General features: G+C 41.5%; 1 protein-coding gene across 3 annotated transcripts in view; it reads left to right on the top strand.

Annotated features, from left to right (window-relative positions):
* The window catches only part of ntrk3b (neurotrophic tyrosine kinase, receptor, type 3b), a 154627-nt gene extending 145252 nt beyond the window's left edge, over positions 1 to 9375 (top strand). For all 3 annotated transcript variants that reach the window (XM_070829017.1, XM_070829025.1, XM_070829034.1), the window contains 2 exons: positions 4774 to 4932; positions 9190 to 9375. In XM_070829017.1, coding sequence (XP_070685118.1) covers positions 4774 to 4932; positions 9190 to 9375 — 345 coding nt within the window. The remainder of the gene's footprint in view (positions 1 to 4773; positions 4933 to 9189) is intronic.
* The last annotated feature ends 11159 nt before the right edge of the window (positions 9376 to 20534 follow it).

Raw genomic sequence — 20534 nt, forward strand, 5'->3', positions numbered from 1 at the left:
CTCAGAAACTTTCACCACCCACCGGCATGCAGCAGCCAGAGTAGATACCACTTTATCTCCACTTGGCAGCAGCACAGCAGGTAGAAACCTAATGGACATCATAGCCTCTAAAAGTGAACTTGTGTTCGCTGCTGTTTGAGCTGGGAAGGCAGAGATAGCAGCGTGGTTGGAGCAGGGAGAGAGAGTGTATAGATGCTTATCGGGGCCCTTTAAGATGTCTGGGGCCTCCCAGGGCTCCCTGCAGGCCATGGAGCGCCCATCGAAGAGCCCAACTGGGCTAGTAATCTATCCCCCTGCCATGCTGCTGTGCTCTCCACGCCGTTAATCCAATCACTCCCCTGCCACGGTGGGACAGGCAGAGCACTAATCCAGTTTACACAGCAACAAAAAAAAGCCCCAGACTCATTCCTCACTCCCCGCAGAGCGTTGCCAGCTTCTCGATGTGACATTGAGTGAGAAAGATGAGGATAATTACAGGGGCAATTATTTTATTTTTATTATGTGTTCAGCTTTTTTTTCCCTTTCCCCCATGTTCCGAGCTAATTGCCATGGCCTTGTCACAAAAACCCAAGGTGATAGCATGCAGTCATTTGGGAAGCAGAGAGTCAGCCAGTTTTAATGCCCCTCGCCACGGCAGCAAGAGCTGAATCATTAGTATGCATCTGATGAGGTTTAGCCTTGTGTGCAATTGGCTGGGTGGACCTCAGATAAGTCATTTAGACTAACGTGAACTTAATTAATTTTGTTTAATCTTTCTAAAGCTCCACAGGGGGACAGATTGGTATACAGCCCCTCGCCCACTCCTTCACCTCACTTGTAGCCCACCTAGCTCGGCTCAGCCCAGAGGTTTTACACAACGGGGGCGACTGGTCTCGGCATCAATACTGGCTTAATGTTGTGTACAATACTAAAACGCGGCATGTCTAATGAGACCAGGTGGGCTATAAGTCAGCGTTCATTTGGCCATTAGCTTGCAGTGGAACCCCGGTGAATGAGGTTGAGGGTAAATGAGAGGGAAAACTACTGCCAACCCTCCTCACCACTACAAAATTCACTCTGGGACTGTCAGTGCGCTCAACATGTAGAGAAACTTCTTTGAAACACAACTCAAACTTATGTTTAGGTTTAGGTTAATTACTATTTTATCTGTCCTACCACTGGGGGAAAACACCAACAGCTTCGGTTGTCTTTCAGGGTCGTGGCACTCATATTTGTTCAGTCTGGGACTCAGCCTGCGAGTGAGCTGGTAGGAAGGAGTCTGAAAAATTAGGAAGTAAAGGCTGCTTCTGTCTTTGAGATTCTGTTAATATGTCAGATGCCCTTGGGCGAGTCATAGAAAAGCAGAATTGTGACTGGTGGATCTGAGAAAAACGGCACAAAAGTGTTCTCTCCTCACTTTACAACTCCACACTGAGAAGCAGCTGAGCAGAGCACTCAACCCCTGGTGGGATTACTAGAAGCCTGTGCTTGTACTGGGCGGCTCTGAGGTGTAAATGTGTGTAAATGTATTAATGTGAAGCAGAAAAATAAGTGTGTGCTCAGCAAAGCCCCTCTGGACTTACGAGACAATAAAAAGTTTTTGTAACACAGTGTGCATGAGCATTGAAAATAGTCAGCGTAACCACATTTTGCAAAAGTCTGTCATAACCAATATCATTTCAAAATCCAAGTTATCTGTGAAGTTCTCTCATTTGTGTCAAGACGGTTTCTGAAGTCACTATTTTTACTCCTATTCACTTGTTCAGACAGAAGAAAGAGTTAAAGGCTGACGACAGAATGAAATGACTTGTTTAAATATTTTCCCGTGAAGTGTAATGGTGCCCTCCATTTGTTTTGCTGAAACACTGAGACCAAAAGTTGGACATTGTCGAGGTTAATGTAGTGTGGTTTTGATTCACAGTCAGCATATACAGTGAGCTCTCTTGGAGAAAACTGTCTCTAATGGTCTCATTGACCTCCAGGCCATGTGTACAAATATTGATTTGTGTTAAATGTAGAGAAAGCAGAGGCCTACATCTTCAAGATATCCCTGCACAGTTAATGCTCTCCACTGCTCACCAGTTCTACTTCTTCAAAACACTTCAAACAGTGTGTAAACATACTGTAGATCCAATATCCACAGAGTATAAACAAGACCATAAACTATTAATGACAATAAGTAATCAGATGAAGATCAGATGTCCATGCTCTACATGGATGCTACTAACTCCATATTTCTACAATCTATACATATATAGATAAACAAAGCAAACCTAGATTAACAACATGTTGGCAATTAAGGTTTATAAATATATATATCGCCTCCTAAAATGGTTATTTTTGGAAGGGAAGCTACAGCTTGGGAGCCCAGTGACTTTCCGTTAACACTTTTAACTGCTTTTAAGAATCCATTTACACATTAAAGTCTTTTGAAACTAAAACATTTGTTAGGTTTTAATTGTGCAACCGAATTTCCGAAATCACCATTTTAAAACTAGCTAACAGTCATTGAGAACTAAGAATGGACTACCACTTGTAATGGATGTCCAGAGAAGGACTCCAGAGAAGGTTATAGATGAAGGACGAGTAAAGTCAAACAAACAGAGGTCTTACACTCAGCAACTTAATTTGATGAAGTGTACAAACTAGAGGACGTTCGAATAAATGCCCAGGAAGGAACAGGCTTTTGGCAGATTGACAAATCTCATGTTTCTTTGAAACATCCAGAAGATTCATCTGCGGCATCAAGCTGACATGCAGAGATTGTGTTTGACTTTCAAAGGAAATGTGCGCTGAGCGTGCTACGGAACTAGGAGGTAATTAGTAAGACGTGACTTGATTTTTTCTTCTTTTTTTTTCTGGATACTTAAAATTCTACACAATGCTCACAGCTGAAGGCACACAGATGTTGGAGCTGGTAAATGGAGTTTGGAGAAGAGCTTATTTTGATTAAATGAATCTGATTGTGTTGTAACCCAGAGGTATAGAGCAGAGGAACCATATGAGGGTGAATGCTGCTTCAGTGAGAGGTTGTCCTAATAATGATCTCAGAGCTTATGGTGCATGTGTGAATGTGCACTTGATTGGATGGATGGATGGATGGATGGATGGATGGATGGATGGATGGGTGTCTGATACACAACAGGAGCACTTCTTCTGACTTAGAGATACAAATCTTAAAGTAGCTTAAAAATCCATTGTTTCATTGTTATCTTGACAAAAATGTCAAGATAACAATGAAATAGAAGCTGAGGCCAAAAATCACCAAGAAAGGAAGTGATACAACAACAAATTCCACACAGTTTTCCACACAAGCATTTCCAGCGTTACATCACTGACAGATAGGACGACTGCATGCACTAGAACAAAATGAATGTATTATACTTTAGTATGTAGCCTCCTGTGTATGAGGTGCACTATGGCAGAACATATATATGTAGAGTTGGCTGTATATTGGATGTTCAATTTGTTCTCTCAAGATTTTATTATTTCCATCTAATTTTTGTTGCACTTTTGTTGCATTAAGTTAAGTTACATTTCTCCTGTGGGAAGTCAAAGTGGCTTGATATTGTGCGTAGCCTTGCAAAAAAAAACCCCAAAACGTAATGACTACTTACTCGAATAAATAGCTCCTTCAGACACGTGATAACAGCTGGTTGTACAGTCAGCTGCAATGATGGGTATACAGTTCCATAGTTGAAAGCTCAGGAAAAAAGTCAGTAAGTGGAATTTGTGATAAGACTTTTTTTGTCTTGAGGGTCGGTCAACTTTCCAGACAATCTGCGGCACTTTCGCGCACTTCATGCTGCAACAGTGGCTCCAGCAGGCTTCACATCAAATCACAGCAGCATGTCAATAACATTATCTGTCACTGGAGCACTGTGACTCCTGAGCTCCACAATAATCACTATAATTAATACCGTCTGAGGATTCTGAGCTGAAACGTGCAATAGTTTGCCGCTCATTCCCACATCAGTCTTGTCCAGCTCATCACCGCCATGATTAAAGCGCAGCCACTGACATGAATGGGAAATAGATTTTAAAACAATGCCTGCTAATGGAAGCTGAGAGCAAGGATGATTAATGGATGATTGTTTAATCGATTAATATCCAGCTTCTGAGGATTTACACCAAGGGAGACTTCATTTCATGTTCTGCTGGTTTGCAGACATTAAAGAGCTTACAGCTGGTATCTCCGCTGCCTCAGCTGGTACCCTGCTTCATGCAAACCGTCTTAATGTTGGTATGTAGTCTCTTCTGTGGAGAGAGAAACACAATAGAATTTAAATACAAATATTTACATTAGAAGTCACATGACCTTCTTTGATATGAGGTACTATATGAGCGTGCATTCAGCCCTTTTCTTAGCCCTGTGGCTGGAACCGATTTATTTCAGAAACTGATTAGAACACATTTAATTCCATGCTTTGAGACTCTGATCCTCTGCTTACTGGGAGTATTTCTGCAGAGAAGGGTTTGCAGATTGCTATTTTTCATCAAGAACAAAGGGGCAGTTTAATACCATAACCTAAAGAATTTCCCATCCTGCGATTCAGTACATACATAGAAGGTGGCAGATAAGTCAGCATTTTCCTGTATTGCATCAGTGTCAACATCCAGCGGCACAGCAGACATTCATGAGATGTTAAGCCCGTCGTATCAGTTACATGCAAGGACAGTTAATCCCCAGGCGCCTGGGAGTTGTGTTGATGACTGAATTCTCTAATCTGTGTCTTAGCTACAATATTTCATATGCAATAAACATCTCTTCTCCTCTCCTTTTCTACTCGGCAGGTTGGAGGACATACCATGCTACCCATTCGTTGGATGCCCCCAGAGAGCATCATGTACAGGAAATTCTCCACGGAAAGCGACGTCTGGAGCTTTGGAGTCATCTTGTGGGAGATCTTTACCTATGGGAAGCAGCCTTGGTTTCAGCTGGGTAACAATGAGGTACAGAGAGCCTGAAGCATTTAAGATACACAGCTTATATATTATCAAAGGCTGTACTACAGGCATTCATGCACACCTTGAAAATTATAGCTGGAGGTTATCCTGAGAGCGTTTATTTCAAATCTCCTAAAAAAAACAGTATATTTAATAGATCTTGAGCGGTTATTAAAAAGGAGAGAAGTAGGAATTGAGTAGATTGTTGGCCTTCCCTCACAGAGCATCGAGGGCTAAAGTGACAGGATGCATTTTCTAATAGCAGATTTAAATGAACTCTGCCATTTTGGATCTTATCTAGTGCCTCGTGTTGTTTCTTTTCTCTTACTGAGGCTCACGCCAAGCCCAATGAGGTGATAAATTGATGCCGCTTTGCCATCAGACAAGATGTGGCATTACATAACACCCATGATTGGTTTGTTTTTTTCCATCGGAGGCTGTGCTTTGAATCAATAAAATTCAATTAGGATTATGCTTGTAAAGCGAACATATTGAGAAAATTAAATTGACCTAAAAGAATAACCTGGCGTGTGGCATGCATCGCACTTCTAAGTATTTCAATTGAAACATCAATATGTTTTCAGGCTTGACGCAAATTAGGATTTCCACATTTCTATGTATCTTGCGCAGAAAGACACTAAATGAAACGCTCAGCCAAAACCTTATGACAATGTAATTAGATGAGCTCTGTATTATGCCACAGCCCAAAACTCTGCAATCTGTTTCTCTGGAGTAGCTTTGTCCTCAGGTAGTCTTAGATCGGAATATTGTACTTATTATTCAGTTATTCAGACTTGTCTAACACATTACACAATAATACATTAGGGCAGCAATTATAAATGGGTATCGGTGACAGTGATAAACGATCACCTGGCACTGTAGGAACTGCTTTCAAACAGGCCTCATTCTCCTCCGGGCTCTGTAGGCTCCACCACTGTCCTCTACTTTTATTCAGGGAAAAAAAAAGGCAAAACAACTGTCACAGATTAATAAAAACAAGCAGCGGGAAAATGTGTATAAAGTGATACAAGACATTTGATGGAATGGTGCAGCCACATAAAACATGAGGTTTGTTTTTTAACTCACATCAGACAACTTCAATGAAGAGTTGGAACAAGCTGACCCAGAATATATGCAAGATCCTGCCAGACAGTGAGAAATCAGATGACTGAAACGATGGCTTAAGTGAAATGAAAGCAGAAACTACATGTAAACACTTTGCTGAGTTACTGCTGCTACCAGAGGTCAAGGATGAATTGCTTCTCCAACTATTTCTGTTCAGCAGTGCCCCTCCTACGTGGTCTCTTTAAAGCAGCTGAACCATATCCAACCTGCTACACCTCCCTGCAGCCCAGACTCCCGCTGCTTCTCTGTCCGTCCGAGTTGCTTGTTAAGTCGGAGGACTGGAGTCGTGCTACATTTATTACCAGCTCTATGATCACTGGTGGGATCACAGACAAAATTATGCTTTGTTTCCACTGCCCCTGTTTCTGTTACAAAGAGAACCATTGTCATTTATCATCACTATGACACCCATGCACCTGACTGGAGGTCCAAGCAGATCACTGGTTTGGGTGTGTAAGTAACTACAGCTGTCAAATTCATGAAGTTGACCAACACTGAATATGTACCTCATATAAAACCTACACTATGTACCTCTGAAATGAAGTAGATAGAAGTAAAATGTTGCATTAAATGGAAATGCTTTACTAAAACTGTGCTTAATGAAATGAAATGTACTCAGTTATACAATGATGTGCAGCTCAGTAGCTTGAGGTCATTTGTAACATACGCCTAAGTTAGCCACTTAAAGGGGGGCTGCACCGTTTTTTTCACACTAAACTCTGTTTACTGTCTTGTGCATATGTAAAAAAAAAAAAAAAAAAACTTGTATAAGTTGATTGTATCTCCAGAGGGAGCTGAGTTCAATGAGGTCACTTGAGTCAGCATCGGTCTGAGCTGAAGACTACAAGTTTGAAAATGGAAAAAAGTCTGGGGGTGTGGAGTTACCAGACCTCTGTAGCCCACTGCTCATCTAGCTAGCGGCCGGGGGCTACATTAGCCACTGACAGCAGAACACACCCAAATCTCTGACCGTACTGTCGGCAGTGGCGTTGCACTGTGGATAATGGAGGAACTAGGTTTTGACAAGCAAGAAGAATGTGTAGAATAAAAAAACATTAAGAAACTTGAAGATTTGGACAACAACATTAGTTTTATACAGAATGTGAATCATTGCTATTATGTTTTCTGTCAGATTTTACTGCCTCATTGGATTTTTTTATTTTATGCCCTAAGGCTGTGTTTGAATTTGATGACTGACTGGAAATAGTAGTCAGATGATGTAATTATAATACTGCAGGTTGATACATCTGCACATAGGAGGTGCAGGAACATATGACCACTGGGCAGGTTGTGAATTTATCAGAAAGTTTTCAGAAGTTACAACATGTCTACAGTTGTAAATTAGCTGCACTCTCTGTCATTTCTGATTCCTCTCAGGATCATCTGAGTATTATCTCACATCTGTTCGGCCAGGTGCTGTTGCCATGACCACTGCAGCCTTTACTATTGGTTGCTTGTAATGTTTGTGAGCTGGGAATTTATGCAAACAGGCTCCATATGTCTGTGCAGGAGTTGATGCTCTATCCCCTCAGTCTCAGTCTCAAGGTAGTCTCCCTGCCAGGCCTCTAATCCTCTGGTTTGACATGAGAGACAGAAGATAATGATAAAGAGAAAGCCGTGCTTTACCTTGGTAAACACATGCAACAATAGCAATAGAAAAGGATTGTTCACACTGGTTTGTTCTAACGTTTTGTTTTGTTTCAGGTTTTTACCAATGTTGACAACCTTCAGATTGTAGTAGATTATCAAATGCATTGTTTTGACACTGTATTGTTGTGCTGCTAGCTTGCAAGAGCATGAAATCATCATTATGTCTTATAGGGAGAGTTACCATTTTTCCTTTTGAGCTGTGTTGGTAATCATTCTACATAGTAGATGGCGGTCAGCACGCCCCCAGTTTGGAGAGGCAGGCAGCAGTCTCAGTGCAGACGCTAAGCAATGTACTGCTGTGGACGGGCCTCCTATAAAAAGATCCACCTAAAAAAAATCAAAATCACTTTAAATGTACTCTATACTTAGAATATATTCAGCCCTTTCAGATGGAACTGAAGCTGTTCTCTCTTTCTTTTTGCTCTCTTCAAAGCCACCAGACTCCATTCTCAAAAACAATAATTTTACCTCACAGAGCACCGGAGTTCCTGGTCCACTGCTGCCTCGATCGGTCGGGTTGCTTGTGTTATAGTGTGTCTTGGGTGCTTTAAATGGTTAGGTTGGATCTGAACTAATGTGTTAGTTTGCTGATTGAGACGTAGCAATAGCATAGTGAACTCCCGTGTTCTGCCAGGTAAAATTACTATCTCCTATCAATGGGGTCTGGTGGCTTTGAAGTGAGCTTAGAGAAAGAGAGAACACTTGTAGTTCCAGACTCAATTAAAAACATGCAATGCAATGTAAAGCGGTGAAAATAATCTAAACATAGCGTACGCTTAAACTGATGTTGTTTTGTTTAAGTAGACCATTTTCTTTAGGTAGCTACAGTATGTTTTCCTGCCGCCCCCGCCCAAGCCTGTACATTGATCACCGTCTGTGCTGGGACTCCTGCCTGCTTCTCCAAACTGGGGGCGTGCTGCCTGCCATCTATTGTAGTTAATACACTGACTATGCATAAGTACCTCACCACTTCAAAAGACCTGAACTGTCCCTTTAATAACTGAAAAGAGCCATTATCAGTGGCTAAGTTTGAAGCATGGATAAATTGCAGTGTTCAGTGCAACCTCAGTCATTACTCACAAAGAGACCCCTATCCATTCTCTTCAGCTATAGTGTCTGGGAATTGACACACATAATAAAGTCAAATTGTCACAACAGCAGTGAGTAATCTGGCTAATTAGAGCACAAGTCCAACAAAGAAATGATCAATCACCCTTTTAGCAGCGTCTAAAACATCCACCCCCACAGATATTCAGTATTATTGTTATTTCGTGCTGTGGGACAGAAGAAATTAAATCTTGTTTCCCCTTCAGTATTGGACAAATTTTGGACTGAATGCATACTGTTTACTTCTTTCATCTCAGTTTCATTAGTTCAAACCTCAAAGGACAGCCTGCTCAGTGTCACCGGATTCTCATTATGAACAAACCAAAGCAATCAGTGGGTGAAAGCCGTCTGTCTCACTCCACTGCCCTTTATCCTCTGCAGGTTATCGAGTGCATAACCCAGGGTCGGGTTCTGGAGAGGCCACGGATTTGTCCTAAGGAGGTGTATGACATCATGCTGGGCTGCTGGCAGAGGGAACCGCAGCAGCGACTGAACATTAAGGACATTCAGAAGGTCCTGTTCGCCATGGGGAAAGCCACGCCGGTCTACCTAGACATCCTGGGCTAGCGGCTTCCCAAGGTGGCCCGTTCCTCGCCAGACAGACAGATCGACAGAGACATACAGACGGACCGACCCACACGAATCCAGGAATAACCAAACCAACCTGCTCCACTGTCGAAAAACACCTACAATGTTTGGGAAGGACTTAAGTGCCTGCAACACTTTTGGATATAGTGGATAAAACGTATTCAAAAAACACGCACTTTTACATTTTGTTTACTTGCGTATAAGATGTACAGGTTTGAAGAAGACTTTTTTTTTTCCTTGAAAAACTGCAAAAATACACAAAAATGGAGACAAAAAGGGAAGTAAAGTGGACTGGCAATAGGAATATGGCCACAGTTTGATTATATTATGGAGAGGACACATCAGAGTTAAAATCTATCCTGGGTTTGGTTTTATGAATATATATAGAAATATTACATATATTTTCTATTTATTTCTTTTTGTCAGGGTGTTGAAGGGTCTGCCATGTGTGTTGTTAAGGGCTTGGCCCTGTCTGAAGACGTCACCGACAAACTATTGGCAGGGACTAGATGACGGTAGCCTTACTTGCACTCTGGTTGGCTGGCACTGAGCTTTTAATGGGAACTCTGCTTCTGTGGAATAACACTGGATGGTTGAAAAAAAAGGGAGTGCTCTGTAGAGGACCTACCCAATCAGACAACCGACAAATCTATTTTAATTTAAAAATAATGTACATATTGTAAAATTCTATGTGTCAAAATTATGTTAACTTATTTTTTCGGGTGTTATTTTGGTTCCTTTTCTGACCGTGATCTGGGTGGCTAAAGTATAAAGCTATGATATTTGTTTTCATCCTAAATCTAAAGGAGATTTCTCTTGGGAATTACCTGTGTCAGTGCTGGTAAGTTGTCTTACGTGGTGAAGGTGAATGACAGCGAGTACAGTTGGGAAAGTCCACTGTCGCTGATTCACAGAGACTCTGGAGAATGGGGGACGACTCGGAGCCGTCAACACCACACTTTTCCGAAGAGGTGATGAAGCCTCGTATTCACTTTCCAGTTCAGTTGCTTTTTATGGCTAGCATAATGCATTGATAGGTGACATCTCACACCACACTTCCAAACACACGCTTTGAGAAACTGTTCTGTTAGGCTTTTTGGTGTAAAACTGCTTTTCCATTTTAAAGAAAAGATTTTTGTAACTGAAAGTATGAATCATGTGTTAGCCACAGCCGTGCACCTTACATACACAGCCTAAAAAAAATAAAAATGTGTAACTTAATGGAATAGTTAGATGTTTTGGGAACTAGTCTTACTCGCTATCTTGTTTTCAGGTAGATGAGAAGATCAATATCACTCTTATATCTCTTAGCTAAATATGAAGCTCCAGCCGGGAGATGGTTAGCTTAGCTTAGCATAAAGACTGGAAACAGGGGGAAACACCTAGCAAAGACGACAAAGATCCACCTACCAGCAGCCCTGAAGCTCACTAACAGTCGTTCAAAAGGAGACGTGTTAACAGAGGTTGATTACGTCGGATTTACAGTCAGTTTTGCCAGGAATATCGTCCGTCTCTGAGAGAGAGAAGGTGCAAATCAGTAGTGCAAACAATACACAACTAAACCACTTTTACTAGATTATTAGACTGAAAAATTAAGCAATTAGGGTGCTATCAGTGACCACATTATCTGATTACTGTAATATATATGACTTGTAGATAGATGTTGCTGTTTGTGCTCATCAAACTTGAATTTGAACTCGACCATCAATGATGTGTAAAAATCACTGCACCTTGAAACCTGGTGATTACATGATCTTCAAAGTCGTCAGATCACCGTACAGTTCACACTAAACAACTTTCTGTCTTGAAATTGGAGTTGAAGTTGTTGTAGTTGCTGCGTGCGATCAGCGAGGGGTCACGCATTCGCCAGTAGGAATCCAAGACGACTCTGTCTGGTCTACATTCTGCCATGAAAACACACAATTTTCCTTCGTTCCTTGCGTCCAAGATGGCGGCACATCTTTTCTGGCAGCCATGTTGCAGTTGTTGCTGTGTTGCATGCAGTTTCTGGCTGCTGCTCTTCGGTTGTTTCTTCGCGACTCCTCCTCCCAAAGCCCCCGTCTGCTCTCATTGGCTGGAGCTCGTTGCATGACTCCCCGACAGTTCCCCAACAAGACTAGATATTTAGCCCGCTTGATATCTTTTGGGCATCTGAGAGACAGTGGCGAGGTCTCTCATCGCGTCTTTGAATGTTTCACACATAGCGATTGAGCGACAATAGCCGATAGTAAATGTGGCCCTATGATGAGGACTAAAGGAATAAGGGCTATAAAAATAACTAAAATTGATTTGACTTGACTTTTCAGTGGCCAAGAGTCCCTGGACTAGTCGAGCGGCTGTGCCGAGTTCAGAATAGCTGTGAGAAACCAGCTAAAAATTTGAAAATGAGTTTAGAAGAGGCTGTAGCTGGTAGACAGATCAGATGTTTCCAGTCTTTATGCTAAGCTCAGCTCACCGTCAGTCAAAGTTCATATTTACTGTACATACATTAGAGTGGTATCCATCTCGTCATCTTACTCTCAGCCAGACAGCAAATTGGTATATTTCCCAACATGTGGAACTGCTGATTCAAAACATCCATAAGAATCCTGTCACTTCACAAGCAGAGCAAACAAACACAAAGGCTTCTTCACTCGCATTTTCTTCCGAATATCAAAATAAAAATATTTCTTTTCTATTCTTCTGATTTCTTTTTCATCAACTGTACAAGACTCTCATTCACTCTTTTCGTCCTCGCACTCGTGGCCTTTGCATGTTTAGCAAAGATGAGGTTTGACACCCGTCTGTTGCTTTGATTAAAAACCTCTAGATGACGACCAGAGAGGAGCCACAGAAGCAGGAACATACTTGTGTTCATTTATGGACGGTACATTAAAAACAATAATCACTCAAGTGGATCAGCTAATTGTGTGGTGTTACGCGTTCCATATTCTTGATAATTGCAGTAATTAATGAACTGGAAAACATGAAGAGTTTTGTTCCAAAATGAAAAAGAAAAACATGACCGCCTAAAAGCTTAACAGCAAAACAAAACACAACAAAAAAACACAAAAAACTAAGAAAAAAAACCCTAAAAAAAAACTAAAACCAAATGATATTACTTTGAAAGAACTGCTCATAATTAAGTGCTCAGTTGACAAAATTAGCTCGTTTTTACAGAGTGGATCCTGTAGATTTTTCAGCCACCGAATGATAAACCTCAGGCAACAATTTTATTTTATGTTGTATCTGGATATATAGTGTTTTGGAGTGGAACTCTTCACATCTCTTCCTTATTATCTTGACATGAATTCTCACAGTATCACAGTGTTGTCTCTGTTCCCCTTGGGACTATGTAAATCATTAATGAGCATTCAGTTATTTCAAGTATTTTATATGAAAAGCAGCATCAAATCCAACGAGTTACCCAAAGCATTGAGTTTTTGTGTATTCTCTTGTGGTAAAGACAAACGCTTAAAGACATTATGACACAGACCGTGAGCATTTGCAGGGTATTGTAATCCTTTCATGGTGAGTTGAATATTGTTTAAAAAGTTTTTCCTTTTTTTTCTTTTCTTGGATGAACTAACTGAACACTTTTTGAAGCAAAGTTGGCATATTACCATGTACACATGTTACAGAATATAAAAATGTGGTATAACAACTGCAGTATATAAAATACTGGTATTCCATGATAGATCTTTGTATTAATGTGACTCTCTTAAGAAAATGTCTTCAAACAATCAGACGATCTCCTTTTCCATTTTGTCCTGTCTTATAAAGATGTGTAAATTTGACAAAATCTCGTCTATCTTCATCTAAATTTCCCAGAACGCTGAACAGCGTGTGTTCAGTGTGTCTTCTCTGCTATCCGTTGCTCCTCCATCCACTCCCGATGTGATAGAAACGTGGTTTTTCTCTTCCAGTAGGTCAGAGGTCAGGACCGGCTGCGAATCAGCAGCTGGGAAGCTCACACCGACTGAGTGTTTCTCCACTTCAGCAGGACGACCTGTCTGAGTACGAAAGACCAACTTATTTTGTGCCTGTGGCCCAATCAATAAGTGTCAACACTGTTTTATTATAGTCGGTGCTTTCTGGACCAGAAGTTACACACATCTTTTCAAAATCTGCACACCTTGCGTTCTCCAGTGATGATGGTGTCTCTGATGTCCACAAATCTGCTCTGCAATCAGACAGAAAGGTGCTCACGGGCTCATAATCATCATGTTTTGACAGTTTCTTCAGTACCCAAAGATCCAGTTTATTTATATCATTATATTTTTGTCTGTACGGATAACATCAGGAGCTTCCATAGAGCAGATTCACCAAAATGTAAACTTCTGTGGGATAGGAAGTCTGCAGGCTGAAAGGCAGGAACAGACACTTCTCTGGGCTGAAAAAGGTGCTGCCACTGCGTTGATGTTATATTCAGTCTGCTTGTCTTTTGCTTTCTAATATTCTAAAACACTAGAATCAACACTGTGAACACAGAACTGTGTTCTTTGCAGTGAAGACACAAATACAACGTTGTCTTTCCCACACTTCTGAAAACAAACCTCCTTCCTGTTTGCATCACCTCATGCATAATGTGAAGTGTCGTCCCCAAACCCAGATCATGTTTACTCCAAAGAGAAATAAGACAAAGAAACGCAGTAAGAGAGTCAAAATCTATGGGTATACGTTTTTTTTTGCTGCTGTTGATGTTGTTGTTCTGTACTTTTAGATTGTCAACATAGTTCTTACATCTACAACCCTACAAACACACTCTCCTCCATCTATTCATGCACACTCATACTGTATATATGACACATATCAAATATCCTGCACCATGTGTAGCACCACCCACACGCAACTTCATTTTATTTCTAAGAAGCCCAGCTTACGCTAAGCCTAAGTGACTCTGGCAGCACGGTGGCGCGGTGGTTAGCGCTGTTGTCTGACAGCAAGAAGGCCTCTCTATGGTGGAGTGCATGCGTGGGCTCTCTCTGGGTACTTTGGCATCCTCCCAGGTTAGGTTAATTGGTGAGTCTAAATTGCCTGTAGGTGTGAATGTGAGTGTGAATGCTTGTCTGTCTCAGTGCGTTGGTCCTGTGATTGACTGGCGACCAAACATCCTATACAATCTGGGCTGGGGATTGGCTCCAGCCCCGCCGTGACCCTGAGGAATAAGAGGTATAGACAATGGTGGATGTAGAGACTCTGCCAGAAGGGAGAGAAAGCTGAGCAAAGGATTTTATCTCTCTTTACTGTCATACATTTGATTGGCCAGCGTGCCAGATGAGGTTAGACTGCAGCGGCAAAGGCTGAACCAGGATAACCTCCTGTGCTGTGAGACCGTGAATTATTCATTCGCTTATTTATTTGGATTCGTTTATTTTTTTCAAAGTCTCTTGTTAAACCATCCCACGTTAAGCAAGCCAGGCTGACTCCCAAACTGACTCCCAAATCTACCACCACTACCAATTGTATCCAGGAAACCGAAAGGTCAGGCTCGGTCTGATTAACTAGAAGAGAACTAGCTAACCAAGCAGTGGATCAACAGCAGAAGAATGCTCAGAGGTGCTTCACGTGCCATTCTTCAGGAAAATGAATGCATTTTTGTTCCGTTATTGGACAGCTGATAGTGACAGACAGGAAACAAAGAGAGACAGAGACAGATGCAACAAAGGCTGTGATCAAACCGGTGATGTTAAATAGCATGTGTCTTAACCAGAATGCCCCACAAGACACTTCATGTTGCACCATCATGTGAGAAACATGGAAATCAGACCTTTGTGCTTCTAGGTAATGTAATCCCAGTGAAAGGGAAACAGCCTGGCGATGCAGAAGCTTGATCGTTGCTTCATACTTTGAGGCTTCATTGGCGAGCGTCCACATAGCCCATTATTGTTTCAGCTGCCCTCTTACAAACAGGAAAATGGAGACACAGTCAGCACCGAGGGATTTGAGGTCAGTAAGCAGTGTGTTATGATGCTGGTACCTTAATTGTTTATCGATTTACAATTACGCAGTGTTTTGTGTGTTTAGGTTTCTCTGTGAGCGTGTGTGTGTGTGTGTGTGTGTGTGTGTGTGTGTGCTCATATTTGTGGTTTTGCCTGGAGTGTCTCATGTGTATTGTTTCGAATTCTGCAAATTCTAACTGCTGCCTATAGCATCAGCCACACAGGGTAAACACATCAGGGTCCAGCGTGTTAACTGAACGTCACACACTGCTTCCTGTAATTCTAATCACTGGAACTTTTGTTGTTGAAAAGCTGTGACTATCAACAGTTTGTTATACCAGTACTTTTAACAATTCAGTGCTAGACAAGACAACAAAGGCTGAATCATTTGTTCCCAAAATGCAGGTGCATTAACCAAAAACGTCTGGACAACAATTGTTCCATCTCTCACTCGAATGTCGAGACTCCCTTGACAAAAACAGTATTTTTCCTTTCAGAACATGCGTGTTTCTGTTTCTGCAGCTGGTTCGATCAGCTAGTTTGATTGTGTCATTGTGTTATTTTGATGTTTGAAGGGTTTGTTGAGGTCCAACACAACCAGATCAGCAACTTTGGTGTTATGCAGAGTAAAATTAATGTTTTGGTCAATGGAGTCTGGTGGTTTTGAAGACAGTTTCTGATTGAACAAAATAGATTTTATGGGTCTTCCTCTAAAGGAATCTGCTCTCTAATGCTGTCAGACACTTTGAATAACAACCTGAAACATGCACTTTTAGTGGACACACTCTGATTGACATGGTTGCCCCGAAGCATTACATTACAGATATCAAAGCTTGATTGGATGCACTGATCCTTTAAACCCAGGTCCTCTTGTTCTTATGATGTTTGTGTCACAAAAAGCATGCACTTTCATTCATGACCTTTCAGTGAATTCAAATTTGATAACATGCATTATTTTGTGCACTATAGAATAAGGTCTGAAAATAACATGTCGATCACAGTGAAATTAATTTCGAATGAGCAGTACATTCATTTACATACAAACAAGTGTGAGAAGGTGCTTCCCTGTCAGGCTCACACACCTGGTTCTGCAAGTCGAATGCAAAGCGTGTTTACCTGGTGCTGCTGCTGACATTATCCAAAGTTCATTATAGGACTGTAGTCATTGGCATCCATTTATTTCAGTTTGATATTAAGATTTCAAACAGCTTGAGATAGATAATCCATCACAGTGACTAACTACTATCTAACCAGTCGCCCTCTCGCATACTGGATAAGGGGACCAAAATAACAGTGAATATTTATGAGTTACAATGCACACTGTGGCCAGTTCCCGCTTTAATGATAATTAATCAGCTATCATCTATACTCGTTTATAATAATAATAATAATGTAAGAAAGATCCAGTTGTTCATTATTTTTGCCTGAAAGAAGAATGGATCGCAATGGATAAGTAATCAAAGATTTGGCTTACAGGCAAAGACACTGGGTGAGGTGAAAGATGGCCTCGATTTAGTCTAACGCACGATGTCAGACTTTGAAAACCCGTGGTGTAGACCATGAACACAAACTCCAGCAACGTGTGCTCTAGTGAGACATTTGATAGATTTGATTTCCAGTGTGATGAAAATTGTAAATATTAATAATTAATCTGCAGCTCCTGCTGGTTCTTCAGTTGCCAAACAGTATTTGTTTGCCAAACTGGAGGTGATTAGTGTTTTCTTCTCATACATGCCAGCTAACTGCGGCGGTGAACAGTCTCCTGTGCATGTGACGTCAAAGCTCCTGCTGAGAGTGTCTTTTAAGTGGATATATTGTTGTGTTTTTCAGGCAGATTGCTTCTCCGTGTTCCAGTGTTGCCTGTCGACATCAAGTGCTGCTACACAGCCAAGCCATTTGAGCGACAATTCAAACATATACAGAAAAAGGGTCAGTTCTAAATTGCTTTTAAAAGTGTACTCACCTTCAAGTATTCAGTGTGTGACTCACCGTCATCTGTGTCTCTCAAAAACAGAAAATGACTACAAGGAAATGATTCACTCTTTACACTGAAGATGGTCAAAATCATCCTGAGCTGTATTCAGCCGTGTTAGCTTGCCTTACATAAAAGCAGGTATTGAACTTTATTGATAACCGTGGCAGTTTTATAGAAAAACACAAGGACAGGAAATGGGGGCTGAGAGTTCTCTACACCTGCTCTTTGCTGAAGACGGGAGCTCATTTGTGAAGAAGAGGTTGCACAATCAAAGAGAGAAGCCACACTGAAGCTCATTATATAATCCAATACCTTGCTGTCTCCTTACCCGCGGATACGCAGGCAAATGTACTGACCTTGAATGCAAAATTGCCCACCGCTGCATGATCAGAAATGGTTCCTTCCGTATGATAAGTTGAGAAATCATAATCTTCTGTTCTGCCTCGAAGCAGTCTCTGGTGCTATCTGACTGTAAACAGTGTTTTTGTTGAGTACCTGAACCCAGAGCTGCCTTCTCACCACCCAGAGAGAATGCCTTTGACTAATCCCCAAGGCTTTCTTATCAAGTGTGATTGAATAGAGCCCTCAGTCCCCAGAAGACGAGCTAACCTTTATCTTGCCTATTTTCTATTTCTGCATCTCTTTCTTTTCTTTCCACAACAAGGTGTTTGACGGGAAAAAAAACAGACCTGTTAACTGTTTACACCCTCCAATGTGCACATCCTTTCCCCAATGGGCGTGCGTTTGAAACATGAAAGGCTCCGAACAAAATGGAAAATTTCCACTCCATTAGCCATGCAGCCAATCAGCGTGCAGTGACCCAGATAAGGAGTGTGATATTGATGATGACAGCAATAAAGACGTATTTTCACCACAAGCCTTCCTTCTAATTAGGTTGATCTGTGGAGAAAATAAATGAATTTTGACAAAATGCAAAAGAGGCGGTGTGCGGGGAGGATTAGACAGGCGAGTGTGACAGGAGGAGGGAAGGGTTGAGATTCAGGAGGTTTCTGGGGGTTAAGTGACTTCACTGTTGGGGAATGGGTGACAATTACCAGTGAAATGAGATTTTGTGGTTTCAGGTGCCTCCTAAATACGGCGTTTGGTCAAAGTAATTGTTCAGGGTCAAGTGGGTGATACTCATTGATGGTGCTTTGGCTGGTTTTGCATCTCTTGACAAGCGGCTGCACTTGGGGGTACGCTACAGCGTGTACAGTATTAAAAGTGCATCCAGTACCTTTTCAGACTGCACATTAACTGCTGGTGTATCAATGAAGGTGTGCCCTTTTTATGACTATGAAAACTAACAGGAGGTGGTGGTGTAGAGGACTTGAGCAGCATGACCAAGCTGCATGGGAATCTCCCCCTCACTCAGCTGTCAGAGCGCCTTTGAGCGATGAAGCACACTGTATTATGATTTTCTATTATCAGTTGTGTTTTTAGACTACTTTGAAATATATATATATATATAGGCTTTCCTATAAGAAGGAAGGCTGCAATCAATCCACCATTTCCTAAAACGTGGCTGTAATTCCATGGAGTCTGGTTCACGGTTTGTTTCCAGGTTATGTGTTGAAGTGCTCTAGTAGAGAGAAGGTGGGTACTGATACGATGTTGGATACTGATTAAACCTTCCACGGAAACAGGTATTAAATCGCATAATGATGAATTCAATCAAATCAAAATACAAATCAAACTCTGCTGTAATTTACATACAACAATTTAAGTTGCAATCCTGAAACACAATTCTTTTTTTTTTTTACAGACACGGTGGGTGAAACATTTTCACAACAACAGTAAGTTGTCATTTTATTGTCATAGTTTTATAAGAAATTCAAGAACAAACTACAGGTGGTGATTATGTTGCCTTTTCCCCTAAAATCATTTTCACGTCCTGCTTTTAAGAATGTCATAGAGGAAGTTGGGAGTGTGGCCAGAGTGGATAGGAAGCAATCAAGCAAGCAAGTAAGAAGGTCAGCAGTCAAAGTGCCAGAAGGAAGAGCCATGCACTGCAGCACTGAAATACCAACCTCTACCAACTTCCTCCTGGAGGGAGGGTGGAATCGGTTGCCACATTAAGTTTCCACAGCGGAGGGGAAGATGGGGGATGTCACCCCACAGCAATCTGCTACACACTCAGCAGGTGTTGACATCTAGATTAACCTTAGACTGCTATGAGCCTGATTCCTCTGGGGGGCAGCGCCTCATTAAAATGCGCACAGACAGCTCGTACCCAATCCCTGGCTTCTAAGGCTCCCAGGTACTGCCCCTCATTCGCTGGCCTGTCAGTCAAAGGGTCATCGGAGCATTGCTGCAGGGACGTGGGAAACTTGGAAGATGGCTGGGATTTTTAACCCAACAATGACTGAGTCTCTCCTAATTCATATTACCATGACTGCTCCTCCAGGAGCTTATCAAGTTCATTCATGAGGGAGCAACACCACAAGGTAAGCTCACTAAGAAGTATGTAACACTTTAATGCCCGTCTGCTGTCCAAGCGCTCATCCTGCTCAGGTTCAGTATGAAATGAATAGCTGTCAGCACAGCGTGTCATATCTTATGCTAATAGGGATGTTGTACTGTGTGCTGTGCTGGACTCTGAACCAAACAACACCAATAAGACACGAGAGAACTGTTAAAAAACTATAATACTTAATAATACTTCAGGGGAGTAGGGCTGCAACTAACAATTATTTCTTTAATATCACATTTTTTATTGCTTGTTTTGTGCGACCAACAGTCCAAAACCCAAAGACATTCAAGTAACTTTTCAGTGACAAAGTAACAGCAGCAAATCCTCATAGATTATTGATTGATTATCAGTGTAGCTGCTGATTTGCTCTTGTCTACTCTCAAACCAGGCTCCTGCAATATGACCGCGAGTCCCTGCAGACCCATGATACACATTCACTTATAGTAGGAATATTTGAGCGGTATTACTGCAATAACAATGCATCATCATACATAATGGACACCGATGTTAATTTCAACGAAAGCTGTGATAAAACATTTGTTGATCATTTTTTTCCACTGCAAAAATGAGAACTATGAAGAAATATATTACAGATTTCATTTACAAAGAAAAACCCAATGATAATGTGACAGACAGACAAATGGACATGGCTTCGTGTCTCAAGCTAAACCCAGACAGTGATCAGTATTTCAGTGAACAAGTCTCTGCAGCAGAGAGCACAGGTAGCTGTGGTAATGCAGGTGAGCAGGGACGACAGAGAGAGAGAGAG

This window comes from Pempheris klunzingeri, chromosome 1 (genome assembly GCF_042242105.1).
Source record: "Pempheris klunzingeri isolate RE-2024b chromosome 1, fPemKlu1.hap1, whole genome shotgun sequence".
NCBI lineage: Eukaryota > Metazoa > Chordata > Actinopteri > Acropomatiformes > Pempheridae > Pempheris > Pempheris klunzingeri.